The 21,933-nt window shown below is 41.1% G+C and overlaps 1 protein-coding gene across 3 annotated transcripts in view; it reads left to right on the plus strand.

Moving 5' to 3' along the window:
• The window catches only part of USP34 (ubiquitin specific peptidase 34), a 254,078-nt gene that overhangs the window by 49,041 nt on the left and 183,104 nt on the right, over positions 1-21,933 (plus strand). For all 3 annotated transcript variants that reach the window (XR_009548945.1, XM_060187219.1, XM_060187220.1), the window contains exons 4-6: positions 8,613-8,663; positions 8,791-8,940; positions 17,840-17,907. Coding sequence is in view for 2 of the 3 variants with exons in the window: in XM_060187219.1 (XP_060043202.1) it covers positions 8,613-8,663; positions 8,791-8,940; positions 17,840-17,907 (269 nt within the window). In the remaining variant the exon portion in view is untranslated. The remainder of the gene's footprint in view (positions 1-8,612; positions 8,664-8,790; positions 8,941-17,839; positions 17,908-21,933) is intronic.

A 21,933-nucleotide genomic window follows, 5' to 3' on the forward strand; every position in this document is an offset into this window, starting at 1 on the left:
TTTGTAAGACTTCTTATTCTCCACTAGGGTATACTTCACTTACACAGGAGACTAAATTGACCCAAGAAGAGAGAAGAGGGAGCTTTAAATAAGGTTTACAAGGGAAGTCCAGATGCAAAGTGTTATGGTGTTGACTACATAACTGGAAGGGATAAAGTTTCACTTTAAACTTAAACTTGAATATATTGTTTCCTGTGTATTTTGGGGTGAGAAGGTGGTTGTGTCTATCTACCACATGCTTTGTTGCTTTTAGTCTGCATTTTTTCTCTGGCTTTTTTGTTCATATATATATATATATATTTATATATACACACATATTTCTATTTTCTTTTTCTTTCTTTACCTTTTTTTTTTTTTTGCCTCTAGGGTTATCATTGGGGCTGGGTGCCTGCACTACAAACCCACTGCTCCTGGAGGCTGTTGTTTCCATTTGTTACCCTTGTTTATTGTTATTGTTGGATGGGACAGAGAGAAATGGAGAGAGAAGGGGAAGATTGAGGAGGAGAGAAAGATAGACACCTGTAGACCTCTTCACTGCGAGTGAGGCAACTCCCTTGCAGGTGGGGAGCTGGGGGCTCGAACTTGGGTCTTTACCTTATGCCAGTCCTTGCACTTCGTTCTCGCCATGTGCGCTTACCCCACTGTGCTACTGTCCCTCCCCTTAAAATATTTTGTCATAGAGACAATGATGGGGAGGTAGTGTAAGAGAAAGAGACACCTGCAGCACTGCTTCACCACTGTGATACTTCGTCCCTGCTGGTGGGGACTGGGTCTTCAACTCAGGTCCTTGGGCATTGTAATAAGTATATTCAACTAAGTGTATCACTTTGTTCTATCACCTTCACGCTGACTTGTCCAACGTTTTTCAATTTTTTAAATTTATTGGATAGAGAAAGAGAAATTGATACTGGAGGGGGATATATAGATACCTGCAGCCCTGCTTCATCACTCGTGAAGCTTTCCTCCTGCAGGTGGGGGGTCAGGGACTTGAACCTGGGTCATGGAACATTGTGTGCTTAACCAGGAGTGCCACTGCCTGGCCCCTCTCTAACTTTTGTTCTTCATCTGGAAATAATTGCTTACTGAAAATATTTTCACATTGACTGAAACTTTGAAAAAAAAAAAAACAACAAAAAACAAGCCTAGGAGGTAAATAATGCCCCAGTTAGAATTCTCAAGAATATTTAAAATCATATTTTACTTTGTCCTACAGAGTTTTCAGTTACCTTTCCATATAGAAGCCTCTTAATGGCTCTTATATGACAAGGTAGTTACTAAACAGCCCTTAAAATGTTACCTCATAGCCCCTTTTAATCCACTGCTACAAATTTGCAAACTTTAACCTAAGAAAACCACTGGAACCATGTTTTAATTCATTTAGTTGATACCGAAAGCTGTTAAAAAAATTTTTTTTGAAAGCTAGATATCTAATTACATGCAGATTTTTTTAGTTTATCCATTTAAAAATCTTATATTTAGTATTGTTATACTTCTACTATTTTGTTCTTTTTTTGTGATTTAATGATAATTATCAAGATTGAGGGCTAAGATAAGAGGGGTACAATTCCATATAGTTCAATTCCCACCACCAATTCCCCTACCTTCCCTATACTTTATACCTTTGTCAGTGGACCAAAAATCTTCATGGGGAGCAGAAAGGTGGAAGATCTGGCTTCTGTAATTGCTTCTCTGCTGGACACGGGCATTGACAGGTTGATCCATACCCCCAGCCCATTTCTCTTTCCCTCGTGAGGCAGGGCTCTGGAGAGGTGGGGTTCCGGGACTTGGTGATGTCATCTGCCAAGGGAAGTCAATTTGGCATCATGGTAGCAGAGCAAGTTGTTTAGTAATCAGGAACCTAAAGGTATAACAGGTGAAATTTGGGGGTCTTCATTTTGGAAGAAACTAGGAAGTCTGTTTTAGGTAATTCAAAGGGGCCTGTGGCTTCACTGATTTTTGTCTGAGCCCGATAGCTAACATGCTAAGAGTAGTTGGGAAGATGGTGCCAGAATAGGGCTAGAAAGCTGGATCAGGGCAGCAAGTAGCTCCCAAATATGGGAAAAGTATGTAAATACTGTTAACTGTAAACCCAATCCATCTGACCTAGTGCCCATATCTATTCAAATCATCACAGGAGCCTGTATAACCTCTGTATCCCTGTCTGAGTTTGAATTCCATGGTCGTATTTAGGAACATTCTAGGCTGCACTCATTTCAGCACCACTCTTCCTGAAATGGCAATGTGTTGACCCAGCCTCCTTTCAGAGAGTGGGACAATTTCTACCACTGTTCTTTCTACATCGAGGGTAAGGTCCTATAGAGGCCCACTAGAGGGTTTATGATATTCCTGATGGAGATGACCAGTGATGGTGGAGAGAGGAATCTTTAGAGTTCTAGGCCCATCATATCTGTGGGAATCCCATGATTCACTGACTAGGGCCCCTGTTGTTGGGGTCACCTAGTAGTGGTCAAAAGAGCCATCATTAGAGTGCTGGTCTGTTGGCCCTTATCCAGCTTTTGTAGCCCTTCCTTTATCTGACAACGTTAGTTTTAGTGATTGAGGGAAGTGAAATAAGCAGTAGGTGAAGAGGATATCTAGGTCAAAGTAGAAATATTTGATTGAGTAATTTATGGTGCCTTTTTTAGGTCTTTACACCTGCTTTTTTGCACATATTGAGACACTGTAGACTATTGCACACATTTATTTACTTACTTTCTGCCTCTGGGGTTATTGCTGGGGCTTGGTGCTAGCACTATGAATGAACCCACTGCTCCTGGTGGCCATTTTTTTCCATTTGTTGTTGTTGGATAGGGCAGAGAAATTGGGAGAAGAGGGACAGACAGACATAGGGGTAGAGAAGGACACTTGCAGACCTGCTTCACCACTCCGGAAGCGACCCTCTTGCAGATGGGGAGCCACAGGCTCAATTTGGGTTCCTTAAGCCAGTCTTTGCTCTGTGTGTTTAACCTAGTGCACCATTGCCCAGCCCCCGCCACTTTTATCTCATGGGCCCTGGTCTATGTCTGGAATCTATAACTTTGTTAAGAAGTACGCAACCTGAAATGGAACTATGGAGCCCTATGAGCTAGGAAAGGTGTCATCAGAGTTTTGGATCTGGAAGGTTGACATCATGGGTCTGGAGTCTCTGGACACAGTCTGCAGTGAAACATGTCGAGCTGGTACTGGTTGCATTGCTATTTTGTTCTTAACATCAGTTTACAAATCAACATTCTTGGCCTAAAGAGATAGCATAATGGATATGCAAAAGACTTTCATGTCTGAGGCTTTGAGGTCCCAGGTTCAGTTACCAGCATCACCATAAGCCAGACCTGACCTGTGGTCTTTATTGTATGTCCTGTACCAGTCAGATAAAAAATTAAAAACAACAAAACAATATTCTATAAGTATAGGTACAATCACTAACCTATGCATACATAACCAATCAGCTATCTCTCTATTCCAGCAATGTATATTTTAATCAGAATTCAGTTTTTTAAATTTTGTTTTTATTTATTGGGTAGAGACAAATCTAAAGGGGAGAGAGGGAGATATAGAGGCATCTATAGCCCTGCTTTATTGCTCACTAAACTCCCTCTGCAGGTACGGACTGGAGGCTTGAACCTGGATAATTGTTTTTTTTACACCTGTTATTTTGGATAGGGACAGAGAAAAAGTGAGAGGTAGAGAGACACTAACAGCACCATCTCATCATTTCTGAAGCTTCCCCCTTGCAGGTTGGGATTGGGAATCTGAATCTGGTTCCTTGTGCACTGTAATGTACTCAACCAGGTGCACCGCCACCTGATCCCGGCCGTTGTGCTTTGTAATGTGTTGATTCAACTGGATGTACTACCACCCACTCCTCAGAAATTTAGTTCTGTGGTCTGGGAGGTGGCACAGTGATAAAGCTTTGGACTCTCAAGCATGAGGTCCTGACTTCAATCCCCGGCAGCACATGTGCCAGAGTGATGTCTGGTTCTTTCTCTCTCCTCCTATCTTTCTCATAAATAAATAAAATCTTTACATAACTTATGTGTGCTTTTGCAATTCATTTTTTTAAAAAAGACTTTATTAATGAGAAAGATAGGAGAGAGAAAGAACCAGACATCACTCTGGCACATGTGCTGCCGGGGATTGAACTCAGGACCTCATGCTTGAAAGTCCAAAGCCATATCACTGCGCCACCTCCTGGACCACATGCAATTCATTTAAGTATATTCCACCTGCAAGGGGAGGGGGACCACTTCACAAGCAGTGGAGCAGGTCTACAGGTGTCTTTTCCCCTCTTCTCTCCATTTCTCTGTCTCATCCAACTACAACGGCATCAATAACAACAATAACCACAATGATGAAACAATGGCAACAAAAGGGGAAAGAAATAGCCTCCAGGAGCAGAGGATTCATAGTGCAGGCATCAAGCCCCAGCAATAACCCTGGAGGCAAAAAAAAAAAAAAAAAAGAAATTAGAGCTATAGAATGTTTTGATTTCTAGGGATACTTACTAATTTTCCTAGTACTATTTGTAATTCTAACTGTATACTACAGAATTAGATTGTATTAAAACTTTAGGGGGCTGGCCATAGTGCAGTGGGGTTAAGTGCACATGGCGCAAAGCACAAGGACCAACTGGCATAAGGATCCTGATTTGAACCCCAGGCTCCCCACCTGCAGGGGGGGGTCACTTCACAAGTGGTGAAGCAGGTCTGCAGGTGTCTCTTTCCCCGCTCTGTCGTCCCCATCTATCTCCATACAACAACGTTAATAACAACGATAAGCAACAAGGGCAACAAAAGAGAAAAAAACCTTTAGAGTAATCTTATTTATTTATTTATTCTCCATGGTTATCACTGGGGCTTGGTGCCTGCACTATGAATCCACTGCTCCTGGAGGCTATTTTTTCCTTTTTGTTGCCCTTGTTCTTTATTGTTGTTGTTGTTGCTGTTGTTGTTGGATAGGACAGAGAGAAATGGAGAGGAGGGGAAGATAGAAGAAAAAGACATCTGCTCACCTGCTTAACTGCTTGTGAAGTGACTCCCCCGCAGGTGGGGAGCTGGGGGCTACGTGGAAAACTGATAAATGTTATACATGTACCAACTACTGTATTTTATTGTCCCATTATATCACTGTGGGAATCCAAGGATTCCCTGACTAGAACCCCAGATGATGGGATGGCATGGTATTGACTAAAAAGGCCATCATTAAAGTGAGCCAGTGGGGGTGGGGTGTTAGCGCAGCCGATTAAGCGCACATGGTGCCAAGCGCAAGGATTGGCTTAAGGATCCAGGTTCGAGCCACCGGCTCCCCACCTGTAGGGGGGTTGCTTCACAGTTGGTAAAGCAGGTCTGCAGGTGTCTGTCTCTCCCCCTTTCCCCATCTCTCCATTTTTCTCTGTCCTATCCAACAATGACATCAGTAACAATAGCCACAGCGATAAAACAAGGGCAACAAAAGATGGGGGGGCCTCCAGGAGCAGTGGATTTGTGGTGCAGGCACTGAGCCCCAGGAATAATCTTGGAGGCAAAAAAATAATAAAAAAGTAAATAAAAAGTGAGCCCAGTGTCTTGCCTTTATTTAGCTTTTGTTGTCCTTCCTTTACCTGATGAAGTTAGACTTTCTCCCAGCTGTTAAATTATTGCTCTTTGTTGTATGCAGATAACTTAAAATTTAACTGTAGCCCTGGTAGTGAAGGGTTGGGAATAGATTTTGAGGGCTTTAGGCACTTTTGTGGGATTTATCTTTTTTTAAGGACAATTCTTGATAACTGAAATGTTTTGAGAGTTTGTGATACTCTTCAGATATTTTCAAATCATGTTTCAGCAGTAAATCAGTATATATAAAACTGGTAACAACTAGATGAGTGGCTAAGTTGTGATATATATACACACAATGGAACACTACCTCAGCTATTAAAAATTATGGATTCACCTTCACCTCATCTTGGATGGAGCTTGAAGGAATCATGTTAAATCAGATAAGCTAGAAAGAGGATGAATATGGGATATGAACATGAATATGAACCCATTCATAGACAAGTTGAAAAGTAAGAACAGAAGTGAAAACACAAAGCAGAACCTGGACTGGATTTGGTGTATTGCATCAAAGTAAAGCACTCTTTAGTTGATGGGAGTGTTAAGGTTCTGGAACATGATGACGAAGGAGGACCTAGGTGGGGGGGCTAGAGTGCTATGTGGAAAACTGATAAATGTTGCACATGTCCCAACTACTGTATTTTACTGTCAACTGTAAACCATTGACCCCTCAATAAAGGGGAAAAATTAGAAGAAACAAACAAAAAAACCCCACTAGGTTCTCTTGGTAAAAAAGATTTCAGGGGGGCCGGCGGTGGCGCAGTGGGTTAGGTGCATGTGGCGCAAAGCGCAAGGACCGGCATAAGGATCCGGTACCTGCAGGGGAGTCGCTTCACAGGCGGTGAAGCAAGTCTGCAGGTGTCTTTCTCTCCCCCTTTCTGTCTTCCCCTCCTCTCTCCATTTCTCTCTGTCCTATCCAACAACAAACATCAACAATGATAATCATAACCACAACGAGGTCACAACAACAGGGGCAACAAAAGGGGGGAAAATGGCCTCCAGGAGCGGTGGATTCATGGTACAGGCACTGAGCCCAGCAATAACCCTGGAGAAGGGAAAAAAAAAAATCAGATGAAGGTATTAAGCTTTCTAGTTATACAAGTGTTTTTTGTGTGTGTGCCTAAAAGTACAGAATATACAAAATAGCATACTTAAATGACTTGACCCTTTCTACTTTAAGACTTCTCTAAAAAATATTTTTTTAAAACAAGTTTCAAGTGTTCCAAACATTAAAAAATTAGGAAACATCAAGCTAAGGTCACAAATCCATTTTTTAAATGTAATACAAGATAGCTTTTTATGCCGGAACATATGGCCATGTCTTATTTAATAATTTTTTAAAGCATTTTAAGCAGTATTCCCTTTTTAATAAAATATTTATTCCTTTTTGTTGCCCTTGTTTTTTATTGTTGTAGTTATTATTGATGTCATTGTTGTTGGATAGGACAGAGAGAAATGGAGAGGGGAGGACAGAGGGGTAGAGAAAGAGACACCTGCAGACCTGCTTCACTGCTTGTGTAGCAACCCCCCTATAGGTGGGGAGCCAGGCTCTAACCGGGAGCCTTACACCGGTTCTTGCGCTTTGCGTCATGTGCACCTAACCCGCTGTACTACCGCCCGACTCCCTATTTTTTAAAGCATTTTTAAATACATTTATTGGACAGAGACAAATTGAGAGGGGAGGGGGATGGAGAGGGAGACAGACACCTGCAGGCCTGCTTCATCTTTCATGAATCTTTCCCCTGTAGGTGGGCACTAGGGACTCGAATCTGGGTCTAAGTATCGCATACATACAAATTACTACTGTGTATAATAACTTCATTAGATGGAGGTACATCCACCAACATTGATTTTTTTTTTTTTTGTGCACTGATATATGCACCCAAAGGAAAAATACTTGTTACTGTCTTTTCTCTATAGTTGAAGACCACACAAGACTGGATTGTTGTACCAGCTTCTTTTTTTTTGCCTCCAGGGTTATTGCTGGGGTTCATTGCCTGCACCATGAACCCGCTACTCCTGGAGGCCATTTTTCCCCCTTTTGTTACCTTTGTTGTAGCCTTGTTTGTGGCTATTGTTGTTGCTGATGTTGTTCGTTGCTGGATAGGACAGAAATGGAGAGAGGAGGGGAAGACGGGAGAGAAAGACACCTGCAGACCCACTTCACTGCCTGCGAAGCGACTCCCCCGCAGGTGGGGAGCCGGGGGCTTGAACCAAGATCCCTGTGCTGGTCCCTGCGCTTTTCGCTGTTACAGTTTGTGAGCACCATTATACATAACATTTGCCAGCAGTTCTTTTGTTCCTTGTTTATGATAACCAGAATATGAATTGCTAAAACAAAGAGAATGTGCATTTTAAATGTTTATTGATAATGCTGTTACCCTCCACCAAGTAGTTTATACCACACTATACTCTGTGTGATTTGTGTATTGAGTCTGCCTTCAAATATTTTAGTTCTATGGAAAGCATGTTGTGGAACTTGAGAATATACCGCTAGGGAGCATTTTCAGAATTGTGTAACTAGTTTATATTTTTATAGGGATTAATCAAGTAATTTAAGGGAAGGTGTCTATAAAGAAAAAAAGTGTAACACAATACAGAAAATCTCTTTGGGAGGAGAGTTTAAGGAGTTGGGCAGTAGCTCAGTGGGTTAAGCGCACGTGGCGCAAAGCACAAGTACTGGCATAAGGATCCTGGTTTGAGTCCCCTGCTCCCCACCTGCAGGGGAGTCACTTTACTGGCAGTGAAGCAGGTCTGCAGGTGTCTATCTCTCCCTCTCTCCGTCACCCCCTCCTCTCTGTATTTCTGTCCTATCTAAAAAAAAAGTTTAAATATGCTTTAGCTTTAACTTCAGCTAGGATTACTACTCACTAACTTCAGCTAGGATTACTACTCACTATTTATGGTGAAAAACAATTGCAAAATCAAGGGTTTTATAAAACCATCCTTTGTATAATTGTCGTTTTTAATACTTGCCATTTTTGAAGTTTGATCTTTTTATTGTCTTTTTTTCCTTTTCCCCAGGATATATCAACCCAAGAAAGCAACATATTAGGGGCATTCTGTGATATGAATGTAAGTATATATATTTTTTATTCTCGGGCTTAATGTAAAGTTTTCCTTTGTCTTCTGAGTTTATTTTTATATCATTAATGTCTTCCCACTATTGAGACTAGGATAAATTATCTTTTTTCCCTTCCAGGATGTAGAAGTACCATTGCATTTGCTTCGTTACGTATGTTTGTTTTGTGGGAAAAATGGCCTTTCTCTCATGAAGGATTGTTTTGAATATGGAACTCCTGAAACATTGCCATTTCTTATAGCACATGCATTTATTACAGTTGTATCTAATGTAAGTATTATTTGGAATGGGTTTTAACCTAGGGAAGAATGTTGGGTATTGGGACCTTATACATGCTTTATTTTGAGCTCAGGTCTTCATCCAGAAGGAGATACCACAGCATTAGAATTTCCCCTGATGTTGTGGTATTCCCATGTGGTATTCCCATGTAGTATTGAGAATTGAACCTGGGCCATATGTATGGCAAGACATGCACCCTATGTGGTGCACTCTCTCTGGACCCCACTGTCAGGGTGCTCCTGCTGTCCCCCACTTGAATGATTTTGCCATTCCTGTGGACTTTATTGTGAGAGAGAAGAAAGACACCATAGCACTGCTGTACTGCTTGTGAAGTTTCCACTTTGGTACTCCTATACGGTGTCTGAGGGCTCAAATTCGGGTTCTTGCACATGGTAAAGTCTGTTCTGCTGTGGGCATGCTCCTCATTATTGAATACTTTAGTAACATGAATTTTATATCTAGAGAACATCCAACCTTTAGCTTTATTCTTGTGCATGAGAGAAACCAAAGTAATATGTAACCACTCTTGAAGTTCTACCTGTTTTGCCCTCTTGCTCTTTCCTGTGATGCCTAGGATCTCATACATGCAAGGCATTTGCTTTGTCATTGAGCAATTTCCTCAGACCTGAGATTGATTACTCTCTAGTGGGCATATTAGCCTTCTGGATTTTTGAGCTAACCCTCAAAGACAATAAAGATTCATAAGACTATGTTTTATTTATTTGTTTATATTTAAAATAGTATTTGTTTATTTATTTATTTAACCAGAGTACTGTTCAGCTCTGGCTTATGGTAGTGTGGGGGATTGAACCTGGGACTTGGGAGCCTCAGGCATGAGTCTGTTTGCATAACCATTATGCTATCTACACTCTGCCTAATAGTGTTCTTTTTTTTAAAAAAAAAATTATTTCCTTTTGTTGCCTTTTTTTATTGTTGTAGTTATTGTTGTTGATATCATCATTGTTAGATAGGACTGAGAGAAATGAAGAGAGGAAGGGAAGACGGGGAGAGAAAGATAGACACCTGCAGATCTGCTTCACCGCCTGTGAAGTGACTCCCCTGCAGGTGGAGAGCTGGAGGCTCAAACCGGGATCCTTACTCTAGTCCTTGCATTTTGTGCCACCTGCAATTAACCCGCTGTGGTACTGCCTGACTCCCTAAAATAGTGCTCTTTTAAACTACAGTAATTTATTTACTTTTATTTATTTTATCTTAATGAGACAGACAGAGACCAGAGTACTGCATAGCTTTGAGTTATGGTGATGCAGGGGATTGGACCTGGGGCTTGAAACTGGGACTGAACCTGAAAATCTTTTGCATAACCATTATGCTATCTCTCCTCCCACTATATATATATATATATATATATATATATATATATTTTTTTTTTTTTAAGATTTTATTTATTTATTCATGAAGAGAGAAGGAGAGAGAGAGAGAGAAAGAACCAGACATTACTCTGGTACATGTGCTGCCAGGGATTGAACTCAGGACCTCATGCTTCAGAGTCTGATGTTTTATCCACCACACCACCTCCTGGACCACCCCACTATATATATTTTATAAGTACAATGTCACACCTCTTGAAAGTAGGTTTTCATACCATATTCCAAGAAAATATACTCGATCCCCCTTTGTAACCTCAGTATTGTAGTCAACTTTAAAGGTTTGTTTTATTTGACTTTGCTTGTTCCCTTACATTGTTTCTTTTTCTTTTTTAAAAATTATTTATCTTTAAAAAAGTTTTTTTTTTTTTTAATTATCAGAGCACTGCTCAGCTCTGGCTTAGGGTGGTGCAGGGGACTGAACCTGGGACTTCAGAGCCTCAGGCATGAGTCTGCATAGCCATTATGTTGTCTACCCTTACCTTTACATTGTTTCTTTGTTGACCCACTATGAATGAAGTCAATACTTAAGTTCTTGCATTTCTTGTAGCCCAGGTTTAGTGGTAATTTTTTTTTAAAGATTCAATTTAATTTAATTATTGGATAGGGACAGAGAAATTCAGTGGGAGGGGAAGGGAGAGAGACAGAGAGATAGCTGCAGTCTGGCTTTAGGACTTGGCAAGTTTTCCCCTTGCAAGTGAGGCCCAAGGACTTGAATCTGGGTACTTGCATGTTGTTAGGTCCTTGTGAACTGTTATGCATGTGCTTAACCAGGTGTGCCTCTGCCTGGCCCTGCAATTAATTTTTTTTTTTAATCTTTAAAATCTTTTTAAATCTTTATTTATTCCCTTTTGTTTCTCTTGTTTTATTGTTGTAGTTGTTATTGATGTCGTGGTTGTTGGATAGGACAGAGAGAAATTGAAAGAGATGGGGAAGACAGGAGGAGAAGAAAGATAGATACCTGCAGACCTGCTTCACTGCCTGTGAAGCAACTCTCCTGCATGTGTGGAGCCGGGGGCTCGAACCGGGATCCTTAGTTGAGCACACATGTTACAGTAAGCAAGGACCCGGGTTCGGGCCTTTGGTCCCCAACTGTAGGGGGAAAGCTTCACAAATGGTGAAGTAGGGCTACAGGTGTCTCTCAGTCTCTCCCCCTCTATCTCCCTCTCCCTCTAAATTTTTGGCTGTCTTTATCAAAAAGAAAAAGATAATAATAAAAAAACAGAGAGACACACACACCTGAAGCACTGTTTCACTGCTTGAGAAGTTTGCCTCCTGCAGGCAGTAACCTGGAGGCTTGAACCCACTGAGTTTATATTATACATTTATGTTGAATGGGGGGTTTTCTTCATGTTGTTGTCTTTGTCCAAGAGAAACAAGTGTTTTCATAGACAGTTTCCTGGGAGAGGCTATAGCACCAAGTTGATACAATCAAGAATTAAAAAAATATTTTTTTTAATATTTATTCCCTTTTTGTTGCCCTTGTTTTATTGTTGTAGTTATTATTGTCGTTATTGGTGTCATTGTTGTTGGATAGGACCAAGAGAGACGGAGAGAGGAAGGGAAGACAGGGGGAAGAGAAGGATAGACACCTGCAGACTGCTTCACTGCTTGCAAAGTGACCACCCTGCAGGTGGGGAGGGAGGGGCTCGAACCGGGATCCTTACGCCAGTCCTTGCATTTTGCACCACCTGTGCTTAACCCGCTGCGCTACTGCCTGACTCACATAATCAGGAATTCTTGCAAGTACTCAAGATTCAGAAGGTTTCTGTGGATGTGAGTTCATACCTGAAGTGGGACTAGGCCCTTAGAAAAGGTGGTAACAGCATATGTAAACTGGCTGGGAAGAACCTGGCAGACTGTGATCTGGCAAGAACAGGGATTTTCCTCATTCTTTTAGGACAAGAATTGTGTGGAGCTTTTTACTTTTACTTTTGCCAAGGGCTATTTGCATATTTACAAAATAATATTGTGGCCCATACAAAATTACTAACTTAGGGTGCTGGCCATTGGTGCACCCAGTAGGATGTACATGTCAGCCTGTACAAGCCCCCAGCCCTCATATGCAGAGGGGATAATCTTGATAGTGGTGAATCAGTGCTGGAGGTGTCTTTTTCTCTATCTTCCCCTTCCCTTTCAGTTTATCTCTCTAGCCAATAAATAAAATCTTTAAAAAATTATAACAAAAAAAAAAAAAGGGAGCGGGTTAAGCACACATGGCGCGAAGTGCAAGGGCCGGTGAAAAGATCGTGGTTTAAGCCCCTGGATTTTTTTTTTTTTTTTTACTAGAGCACTACTCAGCTCTGACTTATGGTAGGGAGGGGGTTTGAACCTGGGACTTTGGAGCCTCAGGCATGAGAGTCTCTTTGCATAACCATTATGCTGTTACCCCTACCCTTAGTTTTTTTCTTTCCAAGCAGGTTTTTTTTTTTTTAAAATCTTTGTTTATTGGATAGAAACAGCCATAAATTAGAGGTAAGGGGGGGGGATAGAGAGACAGAGACACCTGCATCCCTGCTTCACTTGTGAAGCTTCTCCCTACAAGTGAGGATCAGGGGCTCGAACCTGCATCCTTGTGCACTGTAATGTGCACTCAACCAGGTGCACCCCCCCCCCCGGCCCCCAGCATTTTAGTGTTTTTATGTGCTTTGAATAGATTTTTAAAAGTGGAATTATTATGTCATATAGTAGATTTAAACAAATGTTTTGAAACTAGATCTCCATATTGTTTTTCACAGGAACTTAACCAGTTGGTATTTCCACTAATACTAGAATATGTCTGCATATATATACATACATACAAATGCATGGTGTTTATATACATATAAACTATATACTTTGCATGTGTTTATAAATTTGTATTGATTAAAAAAAAGTAGGCTAGTTAATTCCAAAAAATTATTGGATAGAGACAGAGAAATTTAGAGGGGAGAGGGAGAGGGAGATGGAGAGAGGAAAAGAAATAGTGAAACACCTGCTGCAGTCCTGCTTCACTTCTTGTGAAACTCTCCTCCTGCAGGTGGGGACCAGGGGCTTGAACACTGTAATGTGCCCTCTTTTTTTTATATTTATTTATTCCCTTTTGTTGCCTTGTTTTATTATTGTAATTATTGTTGTTGTTATTGATATTGTCGTTGTTGGATAGGACAGAGAAATGGAGACAGGAGGGGAAGACGGGGAGAGAAAGATAGACACCTGCAGACCTGCTTCACCACCTGTGAAGCTACTCCCCTGCAGGTGGGGAGCTGGGAGCTCGAACCAGGATCCTTGAGCCAGTCCTTGCGCCTTGCACCACCTGCGCTTAACCTGCAGCGCTACCGCCCGTGTCCCATAATGTGCCCTCTTAAGCAGGTGTGCCACTGCTTGTCCTGTGTATTTTGTAATTATTTTATCTCAGAGTCATTATTGTCAGTTTTAATTCTTCTAGTTCTGTGCTTTTTTAGTTTTTGTCTGTTGTACTACCTAGAACCTACAGTTGAGGTTGAACTATACTCATTCTTTTCTTGCTCATAGTCTCATAAGGAAATGTTTTAACATTTCAGTATTAGTATAGTATTCTTTTTTGTTACTTTGATTTTTAATATTTAATTTATTGGGTAGAGACAGAAATTGAGAAGGGAGGGTGGGGGAGAGAGATGAAGAAAAAGATACCTGCAGCAGTGCTTCATTACTTGTGAAACTTCTTCCCTTCATATAAGAGGAGACTGGTAGCTTAAACCAAGGTCCATTTGCACATTGTAGGATGTGTGTGCCATCAGACTCACCACCACCAGGCCACCTAGTTTTTTGTTTTTATTAGAGCACTACTCAGTTATGGAACCTTTGGTGCCTCAGGCATGAAAGGCCTTTTGCATTTGCATAACCATTATGCTATCTTCCCAGCCTGTTTAATTTCTTTACTAGAACACCACACAGCTATTCCTCATAGTATCTTTTTTTTTTTTTTTTTGGCCTCCATGGTTATTGCTGGGGCTTGGTTCCTGCACCACAATTCCACTGCTCCTGGAGGCTATTTTCCCCCCTTTTTAGTTGCCGTTGTTAATTTTTTTTTAAATTTATTTCTTTATTGGGAATTTTTTTTTTTTTTATCATTGTTATTGATGTCGTTGTTGGACAGGACAGAGAGAAATGGAGAGAGGAGGGTAAGATAGAGGGGGAGAGAAAGATAGACACTTGCAGACCTGCTTCACTGCCTGTGGAGCGACTGCCCTTCAGGTGGGGAGCCGGGTGCTTGAACCAGGATCCTTTTTTTTAATTAACTAATTTTTTATTTAAGGAAGGAGACATTAACAAAATCATAGGATGGGGGGGGTACAACTCCACACAATTCCCGCCACCCAATCTCTATATCCCATCCCCTCCCTACTGGCTTTCCCATTCTCTATCCCTCTGGGAGCATGGACCCAGGGTCGTTGTGGGTTGCAGAAGGTGGAAGGTCTGGCTTCTGTAATTGCTTCCCCGCTGAACATGGGCGTTGACTGGTCGATCCATACTCTGGGCGTTGACTGATTGATCCATACTCACCAGGATCTTTATGCCGGTCCTTGCGCTTAGCGCCACGTGTGCTTAACTTGGTGCGCTACCGCACGACCCTCTCATCTTTTCTTTTAAAATTTATTTTAATGAATGATACATACACCTACACACATGTGCGTGCGAGCACTATTCAGCTCTGGTTTATGGTGGGGGGACTGAATCTGAGGCCTCTGAGCCTCAAACATGAACGTCTTTTTCATAACAATTATGCTGTCTCCCCAGCCCCTATGTCATATTTTCTAGAGGACTTAAATAGAATTTAAATAGAGTGAAGCCATGTAATCTTCATTTCCAAAGTTGTTACAAACTTGTATCCTTTGTGTTAAAGCCTTCATTATAGTATGGTGATTTGACTAGGATTTTTATTTTTATGATATGTACACCACTTTATTATTATTATTCTAATATTTATTTATTCCCTTTTGTTGTCCTTGTTTTATTGTTGTAGTTATCATTGATGTCGTAGTTATTGATGTTGTTATTGATGTCGCTGCGCTACCGCCCGACTCCCTACACCACTGTTTGATACTAAAATTAGTATAATGTAACTAACTATGTTTGATCTAGAAGTGGGTTGAAATATTATATACTGGCATACTTACTATAAACCTTTAAATTCAGTAAAAGGTATTATAATCAGTGAATGACTGTTATTTCCTTAAATGAGACTGAAGACACAAGAAATCAGGAGTAGTTTAGTATTTTAGGGACCTTGCTTATGAAAGCCTTTTATAGAACCATTATGCTTTCTCTTCAGCCCTAGTTTAGTATTATGTAGAAAGAATGGTGAGATGCATTTTTGTTTGATTCTAAAGCTTTAGGGCCAGGTGTTGGTGCACCTACACCTGGTTAGGCACACACATTACAGTGCACAAGAACCTGGGTTTAAACTCCTGGTGCCCACCTGCAGGGAAAGCTTCACAAGTGATGAAGTAGGACTCCAAGTGTTTCTCTATTTCTTACCCTTTCTATCCCTTCTCTCAATTTCTCTGTCTCTAGGCAATAATAAATAAATAAATATTAAAATATTAATTCTAAAAAAAAAAAACACTCCATTAACATGGCAGGGTAAGAACTAAAATTTCACTCTGGCACATAATATGCCAGGTTAGAGTCCCATGCTTGGGAGTCTATGGTTTTATTCAGTGTACTACCTTGCAAGCTACACAACTTAAAAAAAAAAAAAGTTAATTACTGACTTATAGTGGCACAGGGAGTTGAATCTGGGATATTGGAGCCTCAGGCATAAGAATCTCTTTGCATCACTATTATGCTATGTACCCCCACTATTTTTATTAAACACAGACAAATTTTAAGTGTGTTTATTTGTTGGATAGAGAGAGAAATCAGCACCTGCAGGAATGTTTCACTGCTCTCAGGGCTCCTGCCTTACATGTAGGGACTGGGGCCTTGAGCCTGGTTCCTTATGCACTCTAGCAAGTGCACCATTTTTTTCCTATTCTCTTTGATAGGAAGGGAGAAAATTAGAGGGGAGGGGAAGATAGGAAGGATGAGAGAGAGAGAGAGACATAGACATCTGGAGACCTGTTTCACTGCTTTTGAAACTTGTCTCCTGCAGTTGGAGAAACGGAACCCAAGTCCTTGTGCATGGTAACATGTGTGCTTAACTAGTGCACCACTGCCCAGCTCCCTTGACTGTTTATTTTTCTCGAGGGGTTTAATACTTTACAGTGTGTTCACTGACATGCATACAATTTCATTATGTACCAGACACCCAACGTTTTCTCCCATCCCTCCCTTTCTTCCCCAGAGTACTTTGCTTTGGTGTAATAGACCTTTTTTTATATTTATTTTCCCTTTTGTTGCCCTTTAAAAAAATTTTTTGTTGTAGTTATTATTATTGTTGTTATTGATGTTGTCATTGTTAGATAGGACAGAGAGAAATGGAGAGAGGAGGGGAAGACGGGGAGAGAAAGATACCTGCAGACCTGCTCCACCACCTCTGAAGTGACTCCCCTGCAGGTGGGGAGCTGGGGGTTCTAACTGGGATCCTTACGCCGGAGCTTGCATTTTGCTCCACCTGCGCTTAACTCGCTGCTGACTCCCACTAGACTTTTTTTTCAATCTTTATTTATTCCCTTTTGTTGCCCCCCCTTTTTTTGTTGTAGTTATTGTTGTTATTGGTGTCATTCTTGCTGGATAGGACAGAGAGAAATGGAGAAAGGAGGGGAAGACAGAGAGGGAGAGAAATAATAGACACCTATAGACATGCTTCACCACTTGTGAAGTGACTCCCTTGCAGGTGGGGAGCTGGGGCTTGAACCCGAATCCTTAATGCCAGTCCTTGAGCTTTGCAACACATGCCCATAACCCACTGCGCTACTGCCTGACCCTCCAGTAGACTTTAGTGCTTATAGTATTTGTATTGATGTATCATACATTAAATGCGTAGTAAGAAGGTATTCTAGTGGGCCAGGCGGTAGTGTAGTGGGTTAAGTGCACATGGCACGAAGCGCAGGGATTTGTGTAAGGATCCTGGCTTGAGCCCTAGCTCCTCACTTGCAGGGGCGGTCACTTCATAAATGATAAAGCAGGTCTGCAGGTAGTCTTTCCCCTGTCTTCCCCTCCTCTCTGGATTTCTCACAGTCTTATCCGACAACAATAGCAATAGCAATAACATTAGTAAGGGCAACAAAAAATAGAAAGCATGGCCTCCAGGAGCAGTGGATTTGTAGTGCAGGCACTGAGCCCCAGTGATAACCCTGGATGCAAAAAAAAGGTATTCTGATATATTTCTCTTTCAGAATGAAGCTAATATTAATTCTTCAGATTGATTTAATGTATCTGTCAGATGTGCATAAGTTAAATGTCTTGATAAATGTATAATCCTATTTTACCTTTTGCAAGTTAGATAAAATGTATATATTATAAATACTCATTTTTAATTAATAGGGAAGACAGTTTACACATTCCTTACTTGTTAATGCTATTTTCATGTTTTTTTGTAGATTAGAATATGGCTACATATCCCAGCTGTCATGCAGCACATTATTCCTTTTAGGACCTATGTTATCAGGTAAGTTTACAAGGCCCCCCCCCACCCCGTTATTAGTGTAATATGGCTAAGCAGTTTATAATAAAGTACAGAAATGTTGGTAGAAGCCTAAACTTTTTTTATTGGAAGTTTATATTTTATGTACTTTTAATCAATTCATGCTGAATTTTTTTCTGAGTATGTAAAAATTAGATTCACTGTGCTGGGTTGTGGTGCACCTGTTTGCATGCACATATTACAATGTGAAAGGATCCAGGATCAAACACTGGTCTCCCTATGCAAGATGGCTACAAGTATCTCTCTTTCAGTAATGTAATGAAAAATTAAAGGACTTCTAAAAAATTGGATTCACTACCATATGTGACAGTTTACATTTATCAGTTAACAAATAAGCCTTTGTATTATCTTTAGGCACTGAAAATAGAGATGAAAAATTTCTGCTTTTATGCAGTTTATGTAGAAACTAAGGAAATGATATAATTCATCAGAAAGAGATGAGTGAGGCTAGTAATATAGTTTATCCAAATAGTGTGACTGCTTTACTGTGTGTGATCCAGGTAACAGAGCCTGGTTCCAACCACCTTGGAGGAAGTTTTCTGTAGCTGGTATCTCTCTCTGTCTTGAGAAAGAAATAAAGATGGTTAGTGTTGGGGGTCGAGCAGTAGTGCAGCAGGTTAAGCGCACATGGCACAAAGCGCAGGGACCAGAGTAAGGATCTCGGTTTGAGCCTCTGGTTTCCCACCTGCAACGGGGTCGCTTCACAGGCAGTGAAGCAGATCTGCAGATGTCTATTCCCCCCCACCCCCATCTCCCTTCCTCTTCTAGGAGCAGTGGATTCATGGTGCAGGCACCAAGCCTCAGCAATAACCTTGGAGGCAAAAAAAAAAAAAAAAAAGATGGTTGGTGTTATAGAGGATAGCAGCAAATGTAAATATAAGTGGTAGGTCTCAGTTTAAAAAATGTGGATAGAGGTGGTATAATGACTAGAATGTTGGATCATAGATGCATGAGGTCCAGAATTTAATCCCTGCATGTGCCAAAGTGATGCATCTAAGATGCTTCTTTCCTCTTCAACAAATAAATCTTTTTAAAAATGTCATTAAGACAGGGCTCATTGAAAAAGAGTTGATGTTTTTGTTGTTTTAATGCTTTCTTTTTAATAAGGTAGAGGGAGAGGAACACATGCATGCCAACTGCTCAGCTCTGGCATATGGTGCTCCTGGGGATTGAAACTGGGACCCTAGAGTCTCAGACATGAAGGTTTGCATAACAAAAAGGCTATCTCTCCAGCTAGCACTGGGCTTTGTGACAAACTCAGAAGGAAAACTTATTTCCCCTTTTGTTGCCCTTGTTTTTTATTGTCATTGTTGTTATTGCTGTCATTGTTGTTGGACAGGAGAGAAATCTAGAGATGGGGAAGATGGGGAGAAAAAGATAGACACCTGCAGACCTGCTTTACCACCTGTGAAGTGACTCCCCTGCAGGTGGGGAGCTGGGTGCTCCAACAGGGGTCTTTAGGCTAGTCCTTGGACTATGTACCATGTGCGCTTAACCTGCTGCACTACCGCCTGCCCCTCCTTTCCTTTATTGGGGGATTAATGTTTTACAGTCAACAGTAAATACTATATTCTGTACATACATAACATTTCTCAGTGTGCCACATAACAACACCTGCCATCCTGTTCCAGGACTTGAACTCTCCCCCCCCCCCCGAGTTTTTTACTTTGGTGCAATACACCAATTCCAGTCCAGGTTCTGCTTAGTATTTTCTCTTCTGATCTTGTTTATCAACTTCTGCCTGTGAGTGAGATCATCCCATACTCATCCTTCTGTTTCTGACTTATTTAATATAACATAATTCTTCAAGCTCCATCCAGGATGGGCTGAAAATGGTGAAACCACCATTTTATTTATTTATTTATTTATTTTTTTGAAACCACCATTTTAAATAGATGGGTAATGCTTTTTTTTTTTTTTTATTTAAAAAAGGATTAATTAACAAAACCATAGGGTCGAGGGGTACAACCCCACACAATTCCCACCGCCCAATCTCCATATCCCACCCCCTCCCCCGATAGCTTTCCCATTCTCTATCCCTCTGGGAGCATGGACCCAGGGTCATTGAGGGGTGCAGAAGGTAGAAGGTCTGGCTTCTGTAATTGCTTCCCCGCTGAACATGGGCGTTGACTGGTCGGTCCATACTCCCAGTCTGCCTCTCTCTTTCCCTAGTAGGGTGGGTCTCTGGGGAAGCTGAGCTCCAGGACACATTGGTGGGGTCTTCAATCCAGGGAAGTCTGGCCGGCATCCTGATGACACCTGGAACCTGGTGACTAAAAGAGAGTTAACATACAAAGCCAAACAAATTGTTGAGCAATCATGGACCCAAAGCTTGGAAAAGTGGAGAGGAAATATTAGGGAGGTACTCACTGCAAACTCTAGTGTACTTCTGCTTTCTTACTTTGGTGCCATACTCCAAACTCAGTCAATTTCTGCTTTGCGTTTCTACTTCTTTTTTTTTTTTTTTTTTACATGCATAACATTCCCCAGATTCCCATTTAACAATACAACCCCCACTATTTCATTCATCATTTTTCATGGACCTGTATTCTCCCCACCCACCCACCCACCCACCCCAGAGTCTTTTACTTTGGTGTAATACTCCAATTCCATTTCAGGTTCGACTTGTGTTTTCTTTTCTAATCTTGTTTTTCAATTTCGGCCTGAGAGTGAGATCATCCCGTATTCATCCTTCTGTTTCTGACTTATTTCACTCAACATGATTTTTTCAAGGTCCATCCAAGATCGACTGAAAACGGTGAAGTCACCGTTTTTTACAGCTGAGTAGTATTCCATTGTGTATATATACCACAACTTGCTCAGCCACTCATCTGTTGTTGGACACCTGGGTTGCTTCCAGGTTTTGGCTATTACAAATTGTGCTGCCAAGAACATATGTGTACACAGATCTTTTTGGATGGATGTGTTGGGTTCCTTAGGATATATCCCCAGGAGGGGAATTGCAGGGTCATAGGGTAGGTCCATTTCTAGCCTTCTGAGAGTTCTCCAGACTGCTCTCCACAGAGGTTGGACCAATTGACATTCCCACCAGCAGTGCAGGAGGGTTCCTTTGACCCCACACCCTCTCCAGCATTTGCTGCTGTTACCTTTTCTGATGTGTGACATTCTCACAGGAATGAAGTGATATCTCATTTGTTGTCTTGATTTGCATTTCTCTGACAATCAGAGACTTGGAGCATTTTTTCATGTGTTTCTTGGCCTTTTGGATCTCTTCTGTGGTGAATATTCTGTCCAAGTCCTCCCCCCATTTTTCGATGGGGTTATTTGTTGTCTTGTTGTTCAGTCTGGCAAGCTCTTTATATATGTTGGTTATTAAACTCTTATCTGATGTATGGCATGTAAAGATCTTCTCCCATTCTGTGAGGGGTCTCTTGATTTGGGTAGTGGTTTCTTTTGCTGTGAAGAAGCTTTTTAATTTGATGTAGTCCCATAGGTTTATACTTGCCTTAGTCTTCCTTGTAATTGGATTCGTTTCATTGAAAATGTCTTTAAAATTTATGCGGAAAAAAGTTCTTCCAATATTTTCCTCTAAGTATCTGATAGTTTCTGGTCTAACATCCAAGTCCTTGATCCACTTGGAATTTACTTTTGTATTTGGTGAAATACAGTGATTCAGTTTCATTCTTCTGCATGTTTCAACCCATTGTTTCCAACACCATTTGTTGAAGAGACTCTGCTTCCCCCATATAATAGTCTGGGCCCCTTTGTCAAAGATTAGATGTCCATACGTGTGGGGCCTCATTTCTGGGCTCTCAATTCTATTGCACTGGTCAGTGTGTCTGTTCATGTTCCAGTACCAAGCAGTTTTGATGACAATGGCCCTATAATACAGTTTGAGATCTGGCAGTGTGATGCCTCCGGTTCTGTTCTTTTTTCTCAAGATTGTTTTGGCAATTCTAGGTCTTTTCTGGTTCCAGATAAACATTTATAGCATTTTTTCTATTCTCCTAAAAAATGTGCTTGGGATCT

Source organism: Erinaceus europaeus, chromosome 3, assembly GCF_950295315.1.
Source record: "Erinaceus europaeus chromosome 3, mEriEur2.1, whole genome shotgun sequence".
Taxonomy (NCBI): domain Eukaryota; kingdom Metazoa; phylum Chordata; class Mammalia; order Eulipotyphla; family Erinaceidae; genus Erinaceus; species Erinaceus europaeus.